Genomic DNA, 18,289 nt, shown 5'->3' on the forward strand with positions numbered 1-18,289 from the left:
AAATTTGTTTGGGCATCCCCTTTGTAAATATGTCAGCCTGTATAGTGGAACATTGTTGTTTACCATATTAACCCACTGTCCTTTTGTTGGTGCTAGTGACGATTTCTAGCTAATTGCTATAAATTTTTTTGCATAAATCAGTAAAGCCGATAAGACTTCTGATTTTACGAGATGGAGATATAATTTCCACCTGATTAAGAAGAATAGGTAGTTAGTTTTTAAAACTGAGATAGGGTCTTCACTAAACATGGGGTATGGGTATACTCTTCTAATCGTGTAGGCCTCGTCTCAATGCTAGCATATGGGAATTGTGCAGTAAGGGCATGCCGTAATTGAAGGTAGCGAAATAACATTTTGTTCGGGAGGCTAAATTTAAGCTTGAGGTCCTCGAATGTCAGGATCTTGCCCTGATCAATTACATCCCTGATAGATCCCCAGAGCTGAGGATCAAGGATAGTTTTAAGATGTGGGAGTTTAGAGTTAAACCATAGAGGAGAAAATGAAGAACATTACTTCCTCCAATCTGCGACAGTAGCTTTCATTATTTGCATAAGATTTTTGTTGACTCCTATTCCTCTATATAGTACATTTTTTAATGCCTCAGAAGACCCAACTATGTGAGATTCAAGTATAGTGGCTGTGTTAGAACCTGTTTGGGAGGTCCACCACCAAATAGTGACCAATTTGGCTGATAAGTAGTATCTCTATATACTAGGGGCCGCCAACCCCCCCAGTGTCCACAGGCAGTTGGAGGGTAGCTAGGGAAACGCTGGGTGGGGTTTTTGTCCAATAGAGAGATGTAAGTAGTGAATCTATCTTTTTAAAGAGAGTGTTCAGAATAGAAATTGGAGATTGGTGAAATATATAATTACATTTCAACAAGAGCAACATTTTAAATAGGTTTATTTTCCCTAGGACCATTAATTGAAGTTGAGACCACACTTTGATTTTAGCTTCTAGATTGGTGAGGACAGGGGTTAAATTTAGCTCTATTAATTTATTCAGACCCCTGTGTATTTTAATGCCCAGATACTTAAATTCAGTAACCCAAGTGATATTGGTCTGAATTCGAGATTGGTCCGGGGTGAATTGATCTATCGGGAAAATATTAGACTTGGCCCAATTTATTTTAAGACCTGAAAAGACGGTGTGTTCATTTATTGTGTCTAGGGCCTTAGTGAGAGATGTATATGGATTTTCCAAAAACAGCAGAGTATTGTCCGCATACATTGCAATTTTTTCCACATGATGACCAACATGCAGCCCAACTATATCAACATTCTCTTTGACCAGCACTGCCAGTTGCTCCATTGCTAGAGCGAATAACGGTGGTGAGAGGGGGCAGCCCTGCCTAGTGCCCCTGGCTATTTCAAAAGCTGAAGACACATTTTGTTTGTTTTGACTTTAGCCTGAGGGTTGCAATAAAGGGCTTGTACCCATTTCAGAAAGTTTTGTCCAATGCCCATTTGCTTGATCACTGCCCATAAATATTCCCACTCCACTGAATCGAACACCTTTTCATTCATCTAGAGCTGCCACCACGTGGGTGCCCAAGTTAGTGTGCTTCGTCGTGTAGAGGCATCTTAAGTTGATATCAGTGGAGTGGCCCTTTATGAATCCGGTTCGATCAGGAGAGATTAGTTTATGTATCACTTGATTAAGGCGTTTAGATAAAATCTTTGCCAAAATCTTGGCATCCACATTTATTAGGGAAATGGGACTGAACAATGAGCATTGTAGTGGGTCTTTCCCCAGTTTGAGTAACGTGATTAATGTTTCTTGCATGGAACCCGGCAGGGCCTCTTCCCCCCCCCCCCCAAGAATCGCATTATAGCCTTTAGCCTAGGCATTAATACGAACCATACACACCATACCATTCTGACGGGAGACCGTCCAGCCCAGGAGTTTTCCCCGGCGGGAGAGCCACAATGGCTTCCAATATTTCTTGATCAGAAATTCTTTGGTTCAGAAATTCCCCTTCCTGAGGTTATAATTGTGATAAAGGTATATGTTGTATATACTCTAGGATTTCTTGGTTACTGACCGTGAGTTTGGAGGCATACAGTTGTTTATAATCAGAGGCAAATATTTAATTAATGTTGAACAGTGACCTTTATTCTCCATTTTGCAGGAGGCAAAGCAACACCTCTGGGAACACCAGCAACCTCCCCACCTCCAACCAGCAACTCTGAGGAATGTACCCCAGCCTCCGGTGCTTCACTGACACCCCATAAGAAGGCAAGAAGAGACTCGATTGTCCCTGTTACAGAATTCCCCCTGTTATCCCTGTGCATGTTATTAAATTGCGTTACTCTTGCAGAATGAATCCTCTGATCCAGGAAGGCCTGCAACAAACAGGCAGCTGCTCAGCAAAGGAGAAAAAAGCACTGGTAAGATGTTCTGCTGTCATCTTCAGCGTAAAGTTATGTAGTAATTACCATTTTGGGGGATTTGCAAAATTTTTTGTTTAAATTAGGACTGCAAGCACTGTTTTACACAACTGTGTAGTTTCTGTTTTGCAGGCTGTTTGCCACTAGAGGTCCCTAGTTCTCTTCGGTAAAATCAGCAATTTTTTGATATTCCATTTAGCTCCAGGAACCCATAGGGATGTACATACACTGTGCATATTTTAAAAATTGTGCACAATTCACAGAGCAGCACATGACATTACATAAGAAAAGTATGATAATAGTAAATACAGGTATGGGGCCTGTTATACAGAATGCTCGGACCTGGAGTTTTCCGGATAACGGATCTTTCCGTAATTTGGGTCTTCATGCCTTAAGTGTACTAGAAATTTATTTAAACTTTAAATAAACCCAATAGGCTGGTTTTGCTTCCAATAAGAATTAATTATATCTTAGTTGGGATCAAGTTTTATTATTACATAGAAAAAGGAAATCATTTTTAAAAATTTGGATTAAATGGAGTGTATGGGAGATAGCCATTCTGTAAATCAGAGCTTTCTGGTTTCTGGATAAGGGACCTATACCTGTATTTATAAAAGCATGTAAAAAGTAATGTTTTTTTGGGGGGGGGATTTAATATGCCATAAGCAATATACTATGTGTAACTTGACCTGTTTTTCTTTCATAAAGACGAATCACCAAAGACACAGAAGACTGTGTATTTAAGTGAGCTTCCGGATATCATTAGTGATTTTGCGGCTGACCACAATAGCACTGAGGAAGGTGAGGTTTGGATGATTAGTATACAGGATTCAGGCTGTCAGGACAAGGGCTGCATTGGCTCCTTAATACTGCATTTCCCGTCACTGTGACCTACCCAAACGAACAGATCTTATAGTGTATGGCTAGCCATTGGCTGTCATGGTTACTCTTTACTTTTGTGACTTGCAATACAGAATCAATGGGTGGCTGTTGGTTGACAAACTCGACCTTTAATCTTGCTGTCATCATCTTGCTCTAATGACTCAACTGATGTAATTGTCAACATATTGCACCTCTTCCTACCTAAAACTACATTTCTGCAGTAATATGTGCAGGGCCAAATGCATTGGTCCTGATTTTTCTGCTGGCTGTAGCAATATAGAACTCGGACCCTTTGAGCTCTAGGGGGTTGATGGGACTCCCTATTGTTAACCTACAGACTGAGTCAACTGCTTTCTTCTTCTCCCTTCCCACTGCCATGCTGTGGCACTTAAGGAAAGTGCAAAAACAGTTTGTCTTTGGCACACCATTTACTTGATACTTTATAGCAGGCATGTCCAAAGTGCGGCCCGGGGGCCAATTGCGGCCTTTTTTCAAGTTTACACCGGCCCTCAGCCGCCATCATGAAATTAATAATAATGAGGCCCCCCAACACAGTGCAATCAGGAATCCCATAGCAGTAATATTTGGGCACATTAGTGAAATGATCTGCCACTTGGTCTATACCGCTGCTTGTAATAGACGCGTACTGGCACGTAGAGACGCGCTGTTTTCGCATACTTTTTTAGATCTGAAGATGTCAACAGACATACTGACGTGCCAGTACAGTAAACGAAATAAGTATGGCGTCACTATGTGCCAGTACGTGTCTATTAGTAACACGTTCAGCACACAGGCAGCAGTATAGACCAAGTGGCAGATCATTTCACTAATGTGCCCAAATATTACTGCTATGATTATTCGATTCCTGTCATTTAATGTTAATGGTTCAAAGAATGTCGGGCTGAATGGTCGGCCCCCACAAATTTTCACCTCACCAAATCTTTTGCAAAAAGTTTGGGGACCCCTGCTTTATAGGGTGCATTGAATCCCAGGCTGCTTTAAGCCCAACACGGTAATCTCTTGAAAAAGGGGAAAATGTGGCACAAGCTTTCGGGGACAACCCTTTCCTCAGGTGCATACTTCAGGAAAGTGGATCTCCAAGATTAATATGGTTACCCCAGAATACTTTTAGGGGCCACATTCTGTGTGAAACTTTCGATTTTCTTATTGAAGTTGAGTTGAAAGCAGTCTCCGAGTAAGCTAGGGGTAAATCCATTGTTCTGGGCACACATTTTGACACATTAACATTTGTATACTTCCCCCAAACTAACCTTTCAGCTTTTCACCCATCTTACAAAACACAAACATTTTTCTTAAGTGTCCTATAGGTGCTAGTGGGGTACACTTCCTGGCATTTGTACCACAGATTGTGACAGGCAAAACAACTGAAGATGCTGGGTACCATGAGTCTGTTTTGGTCGCATCAGTTGCCCTTGTGCTATCTTATCTTTGTCTCCCATTTCAGAACTGAAGAAAAATGGTCACGGTAGGTTTTTGTTTTAAACTATCCACTGGCGAGAAGTAAACTCTGATAAAAGGCTAGGGACCACAGGTTTTGGCCACACGGTGATGGTTGGCGTGGGAACTAAACTTGAAAATGAACATTTTCATTTTGTGATACTTCCAGGTGCATATGAAAAGCGACTATCTGATTTAAATGAAAATAAAGAAATCTTGATTTCTAAGACAGTGTGACCGCGCAGGAGCCGAGAGGCAGCTCAAAAGCTTTCCAATTCTTTGTTCAGTAAACCTGGACAAGCATTACTGCCTTTTTTATATAGAAGTACAACATAAAATTGCAATATACCCTTGGTGATATAGTGCAATAATATAAAACGTTCTCTTTTGAACTGGTGTAATGTTCATTTTCAAGCTTAAATGACAAAAGGTTCATTCTTCTTCAAATGGTGCACAAGTCACTTCATTATGCTTTTATTACATGTGTTTCTAAAGGGGAAATGCGCCCATTAAGCTTGGTGTTTTATTATCATCTTGTAAACATCCTAGGTCACCAGGTGCACAGAATTCTTTCTTTCTATATTTATATCTGTATTTATGTACTTGGATTGGAACTGCAAGGAAACTACCATGATGGCTGCTCCCACAAGATTCTGCTTAGAATGTTCAAATGCAGATTTGACTGCATAATTGCCCTGATGTGTTCTCTCTTTACAGCTGCTATATGCCAGGAGCTATCTCGGATCACCATGCCTGACCCCGAGCCTACTGTGCTAAGAGGAGGATTTGATTCCCCTTTCTCTCTTCGCTGTGACAGTCAGCCCGGCTCTCAGAAAAAGCTTGCCTCCTATAGCTTTGGCCTCATCCCCGAACCATCTGCCACCGACAAGCTCCACTACAGTGTGTCCCATGACAACTCCAAACAGGCGTTCACTCCCATTGAACCACCCAATGGCAATGAAAATGCAACTGACTCAGGGAAGCCGCCATCTAACAACTCTTTGCCCAGCACTGCTGATATCTTCTCACCTCAGGTTCAAAGAAACGTATCCTGTTTCAGCTTGGCTCCATACGAGCATCTCTTTGAACTGGCGTTGCCCAAAACCGCTAACCTTTTTCTCTGCAATAAGACAGAGGAGCTGTGCAGAAGAGGCAAGGGAAGCCTTGAGGAGGGTGAAGAGGGTGCCTTCTCCATTTCCCCAGCGGAAGTGCTTGACCGACTTATCCAGTTGGGAGCAGATGCCCACACCAAAGAGCTGAGCAAGTAAGGAATGTGCTTGTTATGGCTCCCCCTATGTGCCTGTAAGGGCATTATTAAACAAGTTCTATGAGTCCTCATTTACAGCCTACCAACCATATTGTGGTTTCTAACACTGAAATTCTTTCAGCAGGTTGTCTTTACCCAGCAAAGCCGCTGACTGGACCCACTTTGGAGGTAAGTTCTTCAACACAAGCAACTAGTGCACACAGCCTGTAGATCACTTGCTGAACACCGCATCATAATGTTTGTTGGTGGGATGATGGCAGTTCAGCTGGAGACTGACCGGTTAAAGAGCATTTCCCTTGCGGGCATGCATTGCAGCAAATTTGTACAGTGCCAACACATTTCCTCAGCACCTTAAGAGTTTATACTTAATTTTTATCAGCCCCTGCTCCAGTGGAGCTTACAATCCAGTCCCTATAATTAACCTACCTATATGTTTTTGGAGTGTGGTAGGAAACCATAGTACCTGGAGGAAACCCACGCAGACACAGTGAGAACATCTTTATAGAGATATGGTGAATATAAAACCCTGGTTACATTATATGAAGAAGTTATATGCCCCTCTGGTAATGGCAGGTTCCCCACCAACAGATGAAATCCATGTACTTCGCAATCAGTTGGTTCTGCTTCACAACCAGCTTTTGTATGAAAGGTTCAAAAGGCAGCAGCATGCCCAACGCAACCGCCGCCTCCTGCGCAAAGTTATCAAGGTGACTTCACTGGAGGAACAGAATGCTGCTATGGTGAGCTTACAACAGAGACACATTATGAGACAACGTTCAGATGGTGGGCTGTTCACTTTTTTACTACCATGCCTTTTGCCTTGTAGAAAAAACAGTTAAAGCTTCAGGAGGTGGACATGCATTCTATCAAACAGAGCCTCTTTCAGGAACAGACGCGGTACCGGCGGCTTCAGGAAGAGCGAGACACTGTGGTCACTCAACTGCGCAGCCAGATCCGCCAGCTACAGCATGACAGAGATCTGTTCTATAACCAAAGCCAGGAGCTGCAGGTGGGGGAACTGCTCCCATGTAGTCAGTGATAGAGCTCATTATATTTAAAGGGATTTGCTGCAAATAAGGAAACTGAACAGTACTGGTATGGGATCTGTTATACAGAATGCTTGGTATTGTTGTATTGGTAAATGATTTTTAAAACATTGAATTATTCACTTACAATGCACTAAATGGGAGATGTCCTTGCCATTATTCAGAGCTTCCTAGATATCCGGTTTCCAGATAAGAGATCCCCTACCTTTATATGTTCAGATTGGCCTGTTGTGTCAGGGTATAGTGACTGTGGGATACTTACAGTAATATTTGTTTTTTCAATTGTGAATTGGAAATATCTATGTTGTTCACTGTATTGCCAGTCAATTCAACTGTAATTTGCCTTTGTGACAGACCAAGCTAGAGGATTGCCGCACCACCATTGCAGATTTACGTCTGGAGGTGAAACAAGCCAATAATAAAGTGTGCCATACGGAGCTCCGTCTAAGCCAGGTTTCTCAAAAGGTGAGCAAACCTCTTTTCCTTTAGCCTTGAGTAACCCTTACTACCATTCCATTGGCATGTTTCCAGTGCTTACACTATTTCTTGCCTTCAGCTCTCCAACAGTGAGTCTGTACAGCATCAGATGGAGTTTCTGAACCGTCAGCTCCTGGTCCTGGGGGAGGTAAACGAGTTGTACGTGGAGCAGTTGCAGCAAAAGCAGACAAACAGCACAAAGGTATAGGATTCTGGTTCTTGCAGCATTATTCATGTTAAACCTCCTCTACGTTTTAATAATGGTGGAAAATTTGTTGTCGATTTATCTGGGTAGGAAGTGGAGATGTTGCAGACTTCCTTTAAAAAGGACCTGGAGAAGGCTCGATTGAATGTTGTGCAACTGAGTCAGAGGCTAGAGTGCACCCAGAAACGAATAGTGGAGCTGGAAGCTCAGCTGGCCAAGAAAGAATCCTTGTTTCAAGAACAGAAAAAATTCTTAGAGCATGTTAAGGGGAAGAGCAGGTAAGTGGTTCTTTCATTACAGTTTGCAGTATGTTTCAGATGAGTTTATCTTTTGTCACTTCCATTTTGCTTTACGGGAAAGGCTCATTGAAATTAGCAGCACTGCTGTCAGAAGATGTCTAGGGGCAATATAGAAGAAGGAAGTGAAAGCAAAAAGAAAGATTAAATGTACTTTAACATACAGATGGAAAATTGGATTATTCCTGCATTAGGAACATCACAACTTTTTGTAAAATTGATGAGTGCAAAGAGAAACAAGTTAGTTGTGCAGTGCAGGCAGTTTACATACATCAAGGTACTCCCTGCCAGGCCAGTTCTAATAGAACAGAATTAAAATTCTCAGCATCCCATTTGGAGGTACTTCAGCAGTAGCCAGAAAAGCCACAGGTCACTGTTAAAGGCACATTTTCCAAATGTGTTTCAGTGGAAGGCAGCAAAGCTGTTATAACAACGTTATGGTCATTTGTAATCTCGTTGCTGTGTACTCAGAGGCCAGCTGCAAGCAGCCGAGAGCAGATACCTCGCTCAGAAGAGGATAAGCCAGGTCTTCGAAGTCAAAATCCTCAGTCTGTACAACAGGTTGGAGAAGGAAGGGCCTCTGAAAAGTCAAAGTGAAGAGAAAGCGGAGACCGCAGAAGCCGCAGAAGAAAGGTAAAATGCTTTCATAGCACGTTATTGCCCTCTAACATTTACATTTTGTGTGTTGCTCTTAAAATGTCTATAGACTGCTTGGTTTTTTATTTGGTTTGTGTTGTCTAAAGTTCTTGCAGCAATGTGGTTTTTGTTTTCCAAGTATTTCAACAGAGGCAGAATCTGAGAACAAATATTTATGTTTAAAAAAAATACACTTTGAGATCCAGCAGAACGCTGCCCTGTTTGTCCATCTACAACCTGGGCCACATCAGACTAAAGGTGGCCATAGATGCATAGATAATATAGTACGAAACTAATTTTCGTACAATATTCGGTGTATGGTGTAAAATGTGCCGACTGATATCATCGGAAGACTTGGATATCGGTCGGCTCGTCAATCTGGCTGGCTGGAAAACTTTGATCGAGCGCCTCTGAAGGCACCCGAACATTGGCCATTGTTAGTGCTGAATCGTCTGATACAGGTAGAGTTCTTTCACTAGGTCTGCTTGGGGGGGACACAGGGACAGTGGGGTATAGCTGGAACCACTAGGAGGCAGGACACAATAAAAAAAATAGAAACTTGATCCCTCCTCCTCCTGCTATACCCCTCCTCTGTAGCAGAGACACCCAGTTTCGTTGTGTCCTCAGGAGGTTAGGACCGTCTCCTGCATTCAGGAGTAATTTACTATTTATTTTGCTCTTTAATTTTTATTTCATTACAATTCCTTCACATCATATGGAGCTGGACAGCTACACTGAGTAGTCTGATCCATTACTTGAGGATGTCACCGGGGTCTCTTGTGCTCTGCACTGACCATCCATCATTGATTCCCTCCCTCTGACGTCCAGAGAGAGGATGCGCTGGCCGGGACACAGGGTTGAGGTATAGCCAGGTTCATCCTGTGGCTCATTCCTCCTTATATGTCCCAAGGATCCCTACACTACAGTCTGGGAACTCCTGCCGTGGCTCATTTAAGGTAAGCATATATCCTTAATAGCAGCCTATTCACTCTCTGAGCCCCCTCCCCCTCTGCACAATCCATCTGCCTTGCACAGCAGTATAGGAGACTTTGTTGCAACCTGCAGGTCACTAGTTCAGACCCAGGCAGTATGTTAATCAGCCTCCAGCAAACACACAGGCACTTAATAAAGGGCTTCTGGCCCGAAACATGTTGTGTGCAATAAAGAGCACCTAGCAGCAAGTTCTGCCTTTTCACTTGCTTTCTCTCAGTTCTCTAACTAATTGGATCATTTCCTACACCTGGAGCGGGTGTGCCTTACTGAGATCGAGAGCACAGCTGCCAAATCCCCAGTCATCTCAACAGATTGTCCAGAATGGGAATGGCACTTATGTTTCCTACTGTCCTCACTGTCAGCAGCGCAAGAGAGTTATTGTGGGCTTAGCACCAGTTGCGCACCATTATTTTACAAGAGACTTCACCGGGGCTGTCTTTCACTCTACCTGGGGAGGCAACGGCTGGGGCAGATTTTGCACTTACTGTACGTGCACCCTGTGCGCAACCCAAAAAGTGCGTGCCAGTGCCTTATGCGCCATTTTTCTAAGGTGTGCGTCTGCACCATACGTCACTGCTAGGGAAGGGGCCATTCTTCGCACTCTCCATTGTGCGCCCAGGCAGCTACTTCCCATTGATTCTGGAGGAGGTTCGATTACTAGCAGACTCACCAGGCTGGGCAGAACTCTTTACCAGCTTCTCTGCAGCGCAGCCCCCCCCCCCCCCCCCCGTTTTTTCTAAGAACACGACAAGGCAGTACTTCTGACACAGTGGGGTTTTTAGCTATTGTCACAGGGCAGCAGGCTTTGTAATTACTGCCTTATCAGGCTTTACCCTGGGGAGACATTTTCAGTTTATTTATATATATATATATATATAAAACCTACATTATATATATTGTTAACTTAATTCTTCTCTTACAGGAACAGCTTGTGTACACCATGTCTAAAGGTACAGGTGATAACCTTTTTTCCAGGCCAGCAACTACTTCATCGGTTAAGTATTTAGCTTGTGCCAAATGCCGCATCTGGTCACAAGGAACCTCTGTGTTCATCGTGCAAGCCACCTGAGGCAGTTTCGGAAACTTCAGAACTCCGTCCTCAGGTAAGCCAAGCCTCCCATGGGGACCCATATGGCCAGCCCCAGGACTCCACCCCCCCTGGACCCCCAGCCTCCCCCAGAATGGGCATCTAAGCTTGCCGCCGGCATTCCTAAATTTGCTCTCTTCCTTGATAAACTGCTAGCGTGGCTAGATAATCCTCGGCCTAAGCCTCCAAAATGTAGAGCCCCCTCTCCTTCCGAGGATGGAGTCCATCACTACTTCATCCCTGCCGCCTGACTCCGAGGAGGATCCGGCTCTGTCTGATGGTGAACTATCTCACAGTTCCGACCCAGAGGAAGAGGAATCCCCCCAAACTCTCCTCCGAGGCCATTGATTCCCTCATTTCAGTATTAGAGACCCTTCACTTAAAGGAGCCTGAACCTACTTGCAGTACCTCCTTGTTTAAGCGTGGCAGCAGGTCCTCACCTTCCTTTCCCTCTCATGCTCAACTCGAGCAAATTATCCAACAGGAATGGTACAAACCAGAAGGATGTTTCCAGGCTAACCGCCGTTTTCTCAAACTATATCCTTTTCCACAGAATCTAATGGAAAAGTGGACCTCCCCACCTTCAGTGGACGCGCCTGTCTCTCGACTATCTAAGGACACTGCCTTACCAGTTCCTGATGCAGCCTCCTTCAAGGACTACACGGACAAGAAGCTTGAGGGCATTCTAAGTTCCCTCTTCTCTGCTTCAGGTACCTCCCTCCAGCCGGTTCTAGACTCGGCTTGGGTAAGTAGAGCCGTCCAAACTTGGTCGGACGCCTTATGCTAGATATCCTCAGGGGCATCAAAAGGCTCAGGCGCTGCACGACGAGATCGGCAAGCTTATCCGTTCAGAGGTCATCATCCCTTTTCCGAGAGATTGCGAGGCTATTACTCAAACTTGTTTGTAGTTCCCAAGTAGGATGGATCTGTTCGGCCAATCCTGGACCTCAAGGAACTCCATACTTTGATTCAACCGCGAAGGTTCAAGTTGGAATCCCTCAGGTCTGTCATCGCGGCCCCAATTTTCTGTCCCCATCGGAGATTCTTGTGATTTGCCTTCCAAAATCACCACTTCCAACTCACGGACCTTCCCCTTGGACCGAATTCGGCCCCTCATGTCTTTACCAAGATCATGTCGGTGGCCACTGCTCTAATTCGCACCAGGGGGATCTCCATAACTCCTTATCTGGACAATCTCCTGAACAAGGCACCTTCCTTTGCAGTGGCCCAGCAGGCGTTGCACTTCACCATGGTTCGATTACAGGAGTTTGGTTGGTTCATCAACCTGGACAAGTCCTCGTTAACCCCAAGCCAATCCATGGTCTTCCTCTGGATGCAGTTCAACACCCAGACACAAACTGTCCCAGTGACAAGGTCCAGCATCTACGGACCCTCGTGCGGTCTCTCCTCTCGAAGTCCCACACTGCGAGATTCTACATGAAGGTGTTGGGAGTCATGGTTTCGATGATAGAATCAGTTCCCTTCACCCAGCATCACCTCAGGGATCTTCAGTGGAATATTCTTGCGGCCTGGAGGCAAAAATTCCTTCTCCTGGTATTTTGTTTGTTCCGCAGGACTCGAGTCTCCTCTGTTTGATGCAAACCAGTCACCTGACCAGGGGCAGACCCCTAGGGGATCCACAATGGTGACTGCTCACCACAGATGCAAGCCTCTCCAGTTGGGGAGCAGTGCATCAGTATATGAGCAGTGCAGAGGGTCGGTCAGCGCAGGGTCGCTGGTCTCTATCGGAACAATGTCTTCACATCAACCTTCTTGAGATACGGGCAATCTGACGCGCCTGTCAGCCATCTTCATTCCAGGTCTCTTATCTGGGAAGCAGATTATCTCAGCAGACAATCCCTAGATCCCTGCGAGTCAGAGCAGATATCAGCAGCACACCGTATTTCTAACATAGCAACGTTTCGGGCCACCCAGGCCCTTTATCAAGCCTAGTGTTACAATTCTCACATCCATATTTAAAGTATGAGGAGGGGGTGTGGAAAAAAGGCCACTCCCTCTTCCTGTGACAACATAAAAAAACAGTGTTATCTATTTAACCCATGATGGTCAAAAATATAAAATCAGTCCATTTCAGTGAAATCCTTAAAATGTCTCTCTTCTGCCTTGTGCTCAACAACACTTTGTATACCCATAATATATACAATGAATAAAGTTATTGTGATTTAAAAATTGTGATTAAAAATTGAAAAAACAAGAAAAATAAAAATAAAAGGACCAACGCCTGTAACAGGCGTGGGTCCTTCAGTACAGCACCTGGTACTGCAAAGGTATGTGTTCAAGGCCTTAAGCTCTCCACCTCAGTTTCTGCATAGATCCCTGCGAGTGGCCTCTAAAGGACAACATCTTCCACAAGATCACTCAAAGATGGGGGACGCCAGAGGTCGATCACGTCACAATCGTAACCTCTGGCGGCAGACGCCCTCACCTCTCCCTGGGACTTCCATCTCGCGTTCATTCCAACGCTTCAGAGAGAACACACTACTCTCATCCTCATAGCTCCAACATGGCCCCGTCGATCCTGGGTCTCTGATCTAGTACATCTCTCAGTAGAGGAACCTTGGCCTCTCATCCTGGACCTTCTCTCTCAGGGTCCAATCCTTCACCACTGTCCTGCCAACTTCAATTTGATGGCGTGGCTACTGAAACCGCGATCCTGAGATGGAAGGAGTTCTCTGACGCTGTCATTCTACCATGCGTGCAGCCCGCAAAACCGGTCTCCGCCAAGACGTACCATCGGGTCTGGTTCACTTACCATTGGTGGTGCCAATGTAATGGTTTCAATTCACTGAAGTTTTCCACTCCACACCTTCTGGCCTTATACAGGAGGGACTGTCCCTCGGATCACTGAAATCTCAGTTTTCGGCACTTCCATCCTGTTCCAAAGACCTCTCGCCTTGCTCCCAGATGTTAGGATTTTTCTTCAGGGAATGGCCCACATAAAACGCCCGGTACTTTCACCGGTGCCAAATTGGGACTTAACCCTAGTCCTAAGTGCCCTGCAACACGCTCCCTTTAAACCCAGTTTTTTCTGCTGGCTATTGCCTCAGCACGGAGAGTATCTGAGATCTCTGCCCTCTCCTGTAGGTCTCCTCTGTTGACCTTCCACAACGACAGGACAGTACTTCATACTTCTCCCTCTTTTCTTCCCAAGGTGGTTTCGACTTTCCACCTCAACCAGAAAGTTACGATTCCTACCTTCTTCCCATCCCTTTCCAATGCGAAGGAAGCAGCACTGCACACCCTCAACCCCGTTAGGGCCTAAAGTTTTACATGCACCGGGTCGAGGACATCCGTCTGACTCCTTGTTCGTCCTTCCCTCAGGCCCTCAGAGGCACACCAGCTACTTAGACCACCATATCCCGATGGATAAAACAGGCCATCCAGAGATCCTATTCATCACAGGGTCAGGTTCCCCCAGATCAATCAGGGCACATTCCACCAGAGGGCTTTTCGAAACCAAGCCTCAGTGGAACAAGTCTGCAACGTGGACTCCATACTTTTGCCAAATTTTACCAGTTTGGCACCTTGTGGCATCTGACACCTGCTACGGCAGGAAGGTACTTCAGGCTGCAGTGGCTGGTTCCACGTAGGCCTCTACTTCCCGCCCTAGATTCAGGGGACAGCTTTGGTACGTCCCCACTGTCCCTGTGTCCCCCAAGCAGACCTAGAGAAAAGGAGATTTTGTCTACTCTCCGTTAAATCTCTTTCTCTTCAGTCGCTTGGGGGACACAGGGCTTCCCTCCCTGGATAGAGGCCTTCTCTTGGCTTCAGACTTGGTTGACTCAACCATCTGTTCTTGTAATTAGTTATCAGATTTTCTGTTGATTATTAATAACCTCCTGTTTCTCCTTTGGTACAAACTGAGTGTCTCTGCCTACAGAGGAGGGGTATAGCAGGAGGAGGAGGGATCAAGTTTCTATTTTTTTTATTGTGTCCTGCCTCCTAGTGGTTCCAGCTATACCCCACTGTCCCTGTGTCCCCCAAGCGACTGAAGAGAAAGAGATTTAAGGGTGAGTAGACAAAATCTCCTCATTGTTTCTACCTGAATATACCTGCACGCGTATATTGAAACAAACGATCTTTCTTGGAAAGATCTTTTGCATAAAACATTGTAATTGTAATGTCTATAGCCACCTTAAGATAGTATGAAGAAAAAGCTATTTAAAAATGTATTCCTTTGAGTTTTTTCCATGTTTATTCTATCTGTAACTGTAATTATATCTTCAGACCAACAGAGGGAGTATAAGGGACTTATTAGAGCTGTCCATTTTCCCGTTGATCTCTTTACAGTGGACAAGTATACCATGATACAACTGATCATGACAATTGGCACCCGAACATCGGCCATTGTTAGTTCTGAATCTTCAGATACATGTAGAATTCTATTGTTTCTACCTGTATATCTGACAATTCAGCTCTACACATGTGTATTGAAATGAACACGGGCCTCATCAAAGCTGTCCACTTTGCCATTGAACAGTGGACAAGTATACCGTGATACTGATCATGGCAATTGGTTAGATCTTGCATGCACCCATATCCACTATGTCGAGGGGCAGTCCCCATTTGGCTGATAACCCCTCACTAGGATTTTCATGGAGTTACTTGTTGGTTTTTTTGGTTAGTAAAGCATTGGAGCATTAACATTATAAGCTAATTTGGCACATCAGCCCATGTGAGGAAGACTCAACTGTGCTAAACAGCCAAGCTAAAGCCCAGGTACTGACCAGAAAGGATTGCATCTACAGGCCGATGCTGTTTTTGACCTTTTGGATTTTTCGGCCTAGGCCAATCTTTAGTCATGAAAAGACAGAGAGGCTGACTCAGCAGCTACAATTTAGTATACCATAAAGATAACTGATAAATGTGTCTCCTCCTCCAGGTGTGACATTAACATTGCAAGTGTTTACAGTCCAGATGTTGGCATTCTAGAAGAAGTCAATGGTAGCGAATATAACTTGCCTGCCAACCGCACAAGCTCCTCCAGTAGCCAGAGCAGCAGCACCCTCTCCACCCCAGAGAAAGGCACAAACTTACAGCTCAGCCGTCGGCAGTTACTAGAGATCCCTTCCAGCGGCCACTTGACTATCGGCTCCTACCCCAACGCCAAAAGTTTCCTAGGCATCCGGGCCCGCGAGCTGTTCCGCAACAAGAGCGAGAGCCACTGCGACGAGGAAAGCATCAGCAGCCTCTCGGAGATTCTGAAAACTGAACTCTGCCAGGAGCTTATCCCAGAGACGAATGCGGAGGGCTCCCCCCAAAATCAAGATTGTGTGAGGAATCTTCAGATTATGGACTATGACTAAGGTTCCCTTGCCCTCCGCTCCCCGCAGTCAGTGTTAAAAAGTCCTTCTGGCTCCTGGCTTTAAGGTTGTCTGGACCCTGTTAATGAAACCAGTCTCACTACTTCTGCAGTGCAATGGTAGCAGACTTTCCAAACTGGAAGGGAATGTCGCAAAAGGACACTTTTTTTTTTTTTTTTTTAAATTTACCATCATCTCAATTTTTTCCCCCATTCCCAATTCATTTTCTCTCTTATGCAGGTTTTGTCATGAGAAACTCGACACTTTGTAGACTCTGCCTCATCAGCAGGATAGTATATGCTATTTACTCCCTCCCCATTCCCTTAATTCCATAAACATGGTATCTTTTTTTTTTTTTTTTTTTTTTTCGAGAGCACTTTCTTGTAACAAGTAGGCCAAGAACTATATTTTTCTTTTTGTTTGTTTTCTTTAATCACAACAGGCTCCCCGACACTTTTTTTTTTTTTCGACTATTGGCTGACCAATAGAAAGATTCCAGCTTCAAATCATATATTATTTTTTAGAACCCATTAAGCACTGAAATATGGCAGCTCCAGCACATGGTTCGTTCAAAAGTGACCTTACCAATAATAATAGCAGGATGCCAAATAATAAGGGACCAACAGCTTGTTAGGGGCTTTCCTTATTCAAAGACTTGCACCGGTCTCATAATAACCCTAGGCTGTGGCTGCGCCACTGCCTGCAGATCCTCATGATTTCACAACTTGATAGTAACGAAGGGATTTTACTTCCCCTTGAGGTTATATATACGGGACAGGAAGGGGTTAATTTCTAATGATGACATTTTGCACTTTGAGAGAACCCTTTCTTATGAAACACTAGAAGGTGTGTCCTGCGAATGTTTATATGCCACGGTATCATGTTCACTTGTAAGACACAACAGATTAACAATGTCAAAATATCTAACTCTGCTAAATCTGTATATTTTATTAAGAATACCAGACATTTTTTCTTTTTGTCTGTGTATAGTCATAAAGTAGTTTTTTTTTTTTTTTTTTTTTTTTTTTTTTTTCTTCCTTTTTGTAGATGGCAGACTATGTTTTAAAGTATTTGGATGTAATGATCTACATCCATGTATTACAATCCATGAGACCCTAGCAGCTTTAAGCCCCCTATGGATGAGTCGTTCCTTGAAATATGTATAACAACCTAACCAAGACAAATTTGATATGCAAACGTGAGCACCAACCGCCGTTAAACCCTAGACATGCGTGTAATCAAGCTCATTCATGGAATGACATTGGTTTATTTAACCTGTGAAGATTGCCAAAGAGCGCTGGAAGCTGTTGACACCGCCCAGTTCCAATGTTGCCTTTAAAGGAAAAGTTACGTGTAAAAATAAAAACTGGCTCAATAGGCTGTGCAAAATAAAAAATATTTCTAATATAGTTAGCCAAAAATGTAATGCAACTCTGAGTTAGTCAGACTTTAAGGGGGCCACATGGGACAGAACTGTTCTGTGAGTTTGCAATTAATCAGCTCAGATTCAAAAACAACAGTAATGACCCATGTGCCCCCCCTCAAGTCACTGATTGGTTGCTGCCTGGTAACAAATCAGTTGAAACCAAGAGATCTAAAAAGCAGGAAGTAGTGTTCTGGCTATTATGTTAGACATCCAGTCACTTCAGCCTTTTATACATTACATTTTTTGGCTAACTATATTAGGAATATTTTTTATTTTGCACAGACTCTCTGTTTACCCAGTTTTTATTTTTATACTGAACAATTCCTTTAAAGTCATAGACGAGCGATGTTCAGTGTTTTTCTCTTTTTCTTTATCACATTCATTCATGTGACGTTCCTATTTCCTAAATGTATAGAAACTGACAGCAAGGTGTAGAGTCTGACTTTGACATCTACCTTTCAACTGCCCCCCCATCCAATAGTGTAGTCGAGATCTGGGCAGCTCCCGTGTTGTTACTTTTGAACACCCCCCCCCCCACACACACACACACAGTTTGTGCCCCATGGTTGCCATCCCACGTTTCATGGTATGCCAGCCATAGAATTCTGTGATTGCTACGCGTTGGGCCACAGGATAAAAATAAAGCAGAACGCAGGATGTTAAGACTTGATTCAGTCTCCGCCAGGAAGCCCAGAAATGTTAGACTATTTGCTTGTGTTTAACTGTGAACAAATAAAACAAACAATTGTTTTGCACTATTACCTGAGTGTTTGGATTTCAATTTAAAAATTTGACCCAGATT

At 44.0% G+C, this 18,289-nt stretch overlaps 1 protein-coding gene across 8 annotated transcripts in view; it reads left to right on the forward strand.

Moving 5' to 3' along the window:
- tsc1.S (TSC complex subunit 1 S homeolog) overlaps positions 1–17,517 on the forward strand; it is a 35,305-nt gene extending 17,788 nt beyond the window's left edge. For 3 of the 8 annotated variants that reach the window (XM_018232631.2, XM_018232630.2, XM_041574767.1), the window contains exons 11-23: positions 2,132–2,238; positions 2,321–2,390; positions 3,099–3,191; positions 4,738–4,758; positions 5,448–5,994; positions 6,119–6,165; positions 6,571–6,737; positions 6,824–7,006; positions 7,398–7,508; positions 7,600–7,722; positions 7,816–8,003; positions 8,493–8,654; positions 15,641–17,517. In XM_018232631.2, coding sequence (XP_018088120.1) covers positions 2,132–2,238; positions 2,321–2,390; positions 3,099–3,191; positions 4,738–4,758; positions 5,448–5,994; positions 6,119–6,165; positions 6,571–6,737; positions 6,824–7,006; positions 7,398–7,508; positions 7,600–7,722; positions 7,816–8,003; positions 8,493–8,654; positions 15,641–16,064 — 2,243 coding nt within the window. In that variant the 3' untranslated portion in view covers positions 16,065–17,517. The remainder of the gene's footprint in view (positions 1–2,131; positions 2,239–2,320; positions 2,391–3,098; positions 3,192–4,737; positions 4,759–5,447; positions 5,995–6,118; positions 6,166–6,570; positions 6,738–6,823; positions 7,007–7,397; positions 7,509–7,599; positions 7,723–7,815; positions 8,004–8,492; positions 8,655–15,640) is intronic. The other 5 variants (XM_018232636.2, XM_018232634.2, XM_018232633.2 and 2 more) reach the window with 5 other exon arrangements.
- The last annotated feature ends 772 nt before the right edge of the window (positions 17,518–18,289 follow it).

This window comes from Xenopus laevis, chromosome 8S (genome assembly GCF_017654675.1).
Source record: "Xenopus laevis strain J_2021 chromosome 8S, Xenopus_laevis_v10.1, whole genome shotgun sequence".
NCBI classification, from domain to species: Eukaryota; Metazoa; Chordata; class Amphibia; order Anura; family Pipidae; genus Xenopus; species Xenopus laevis.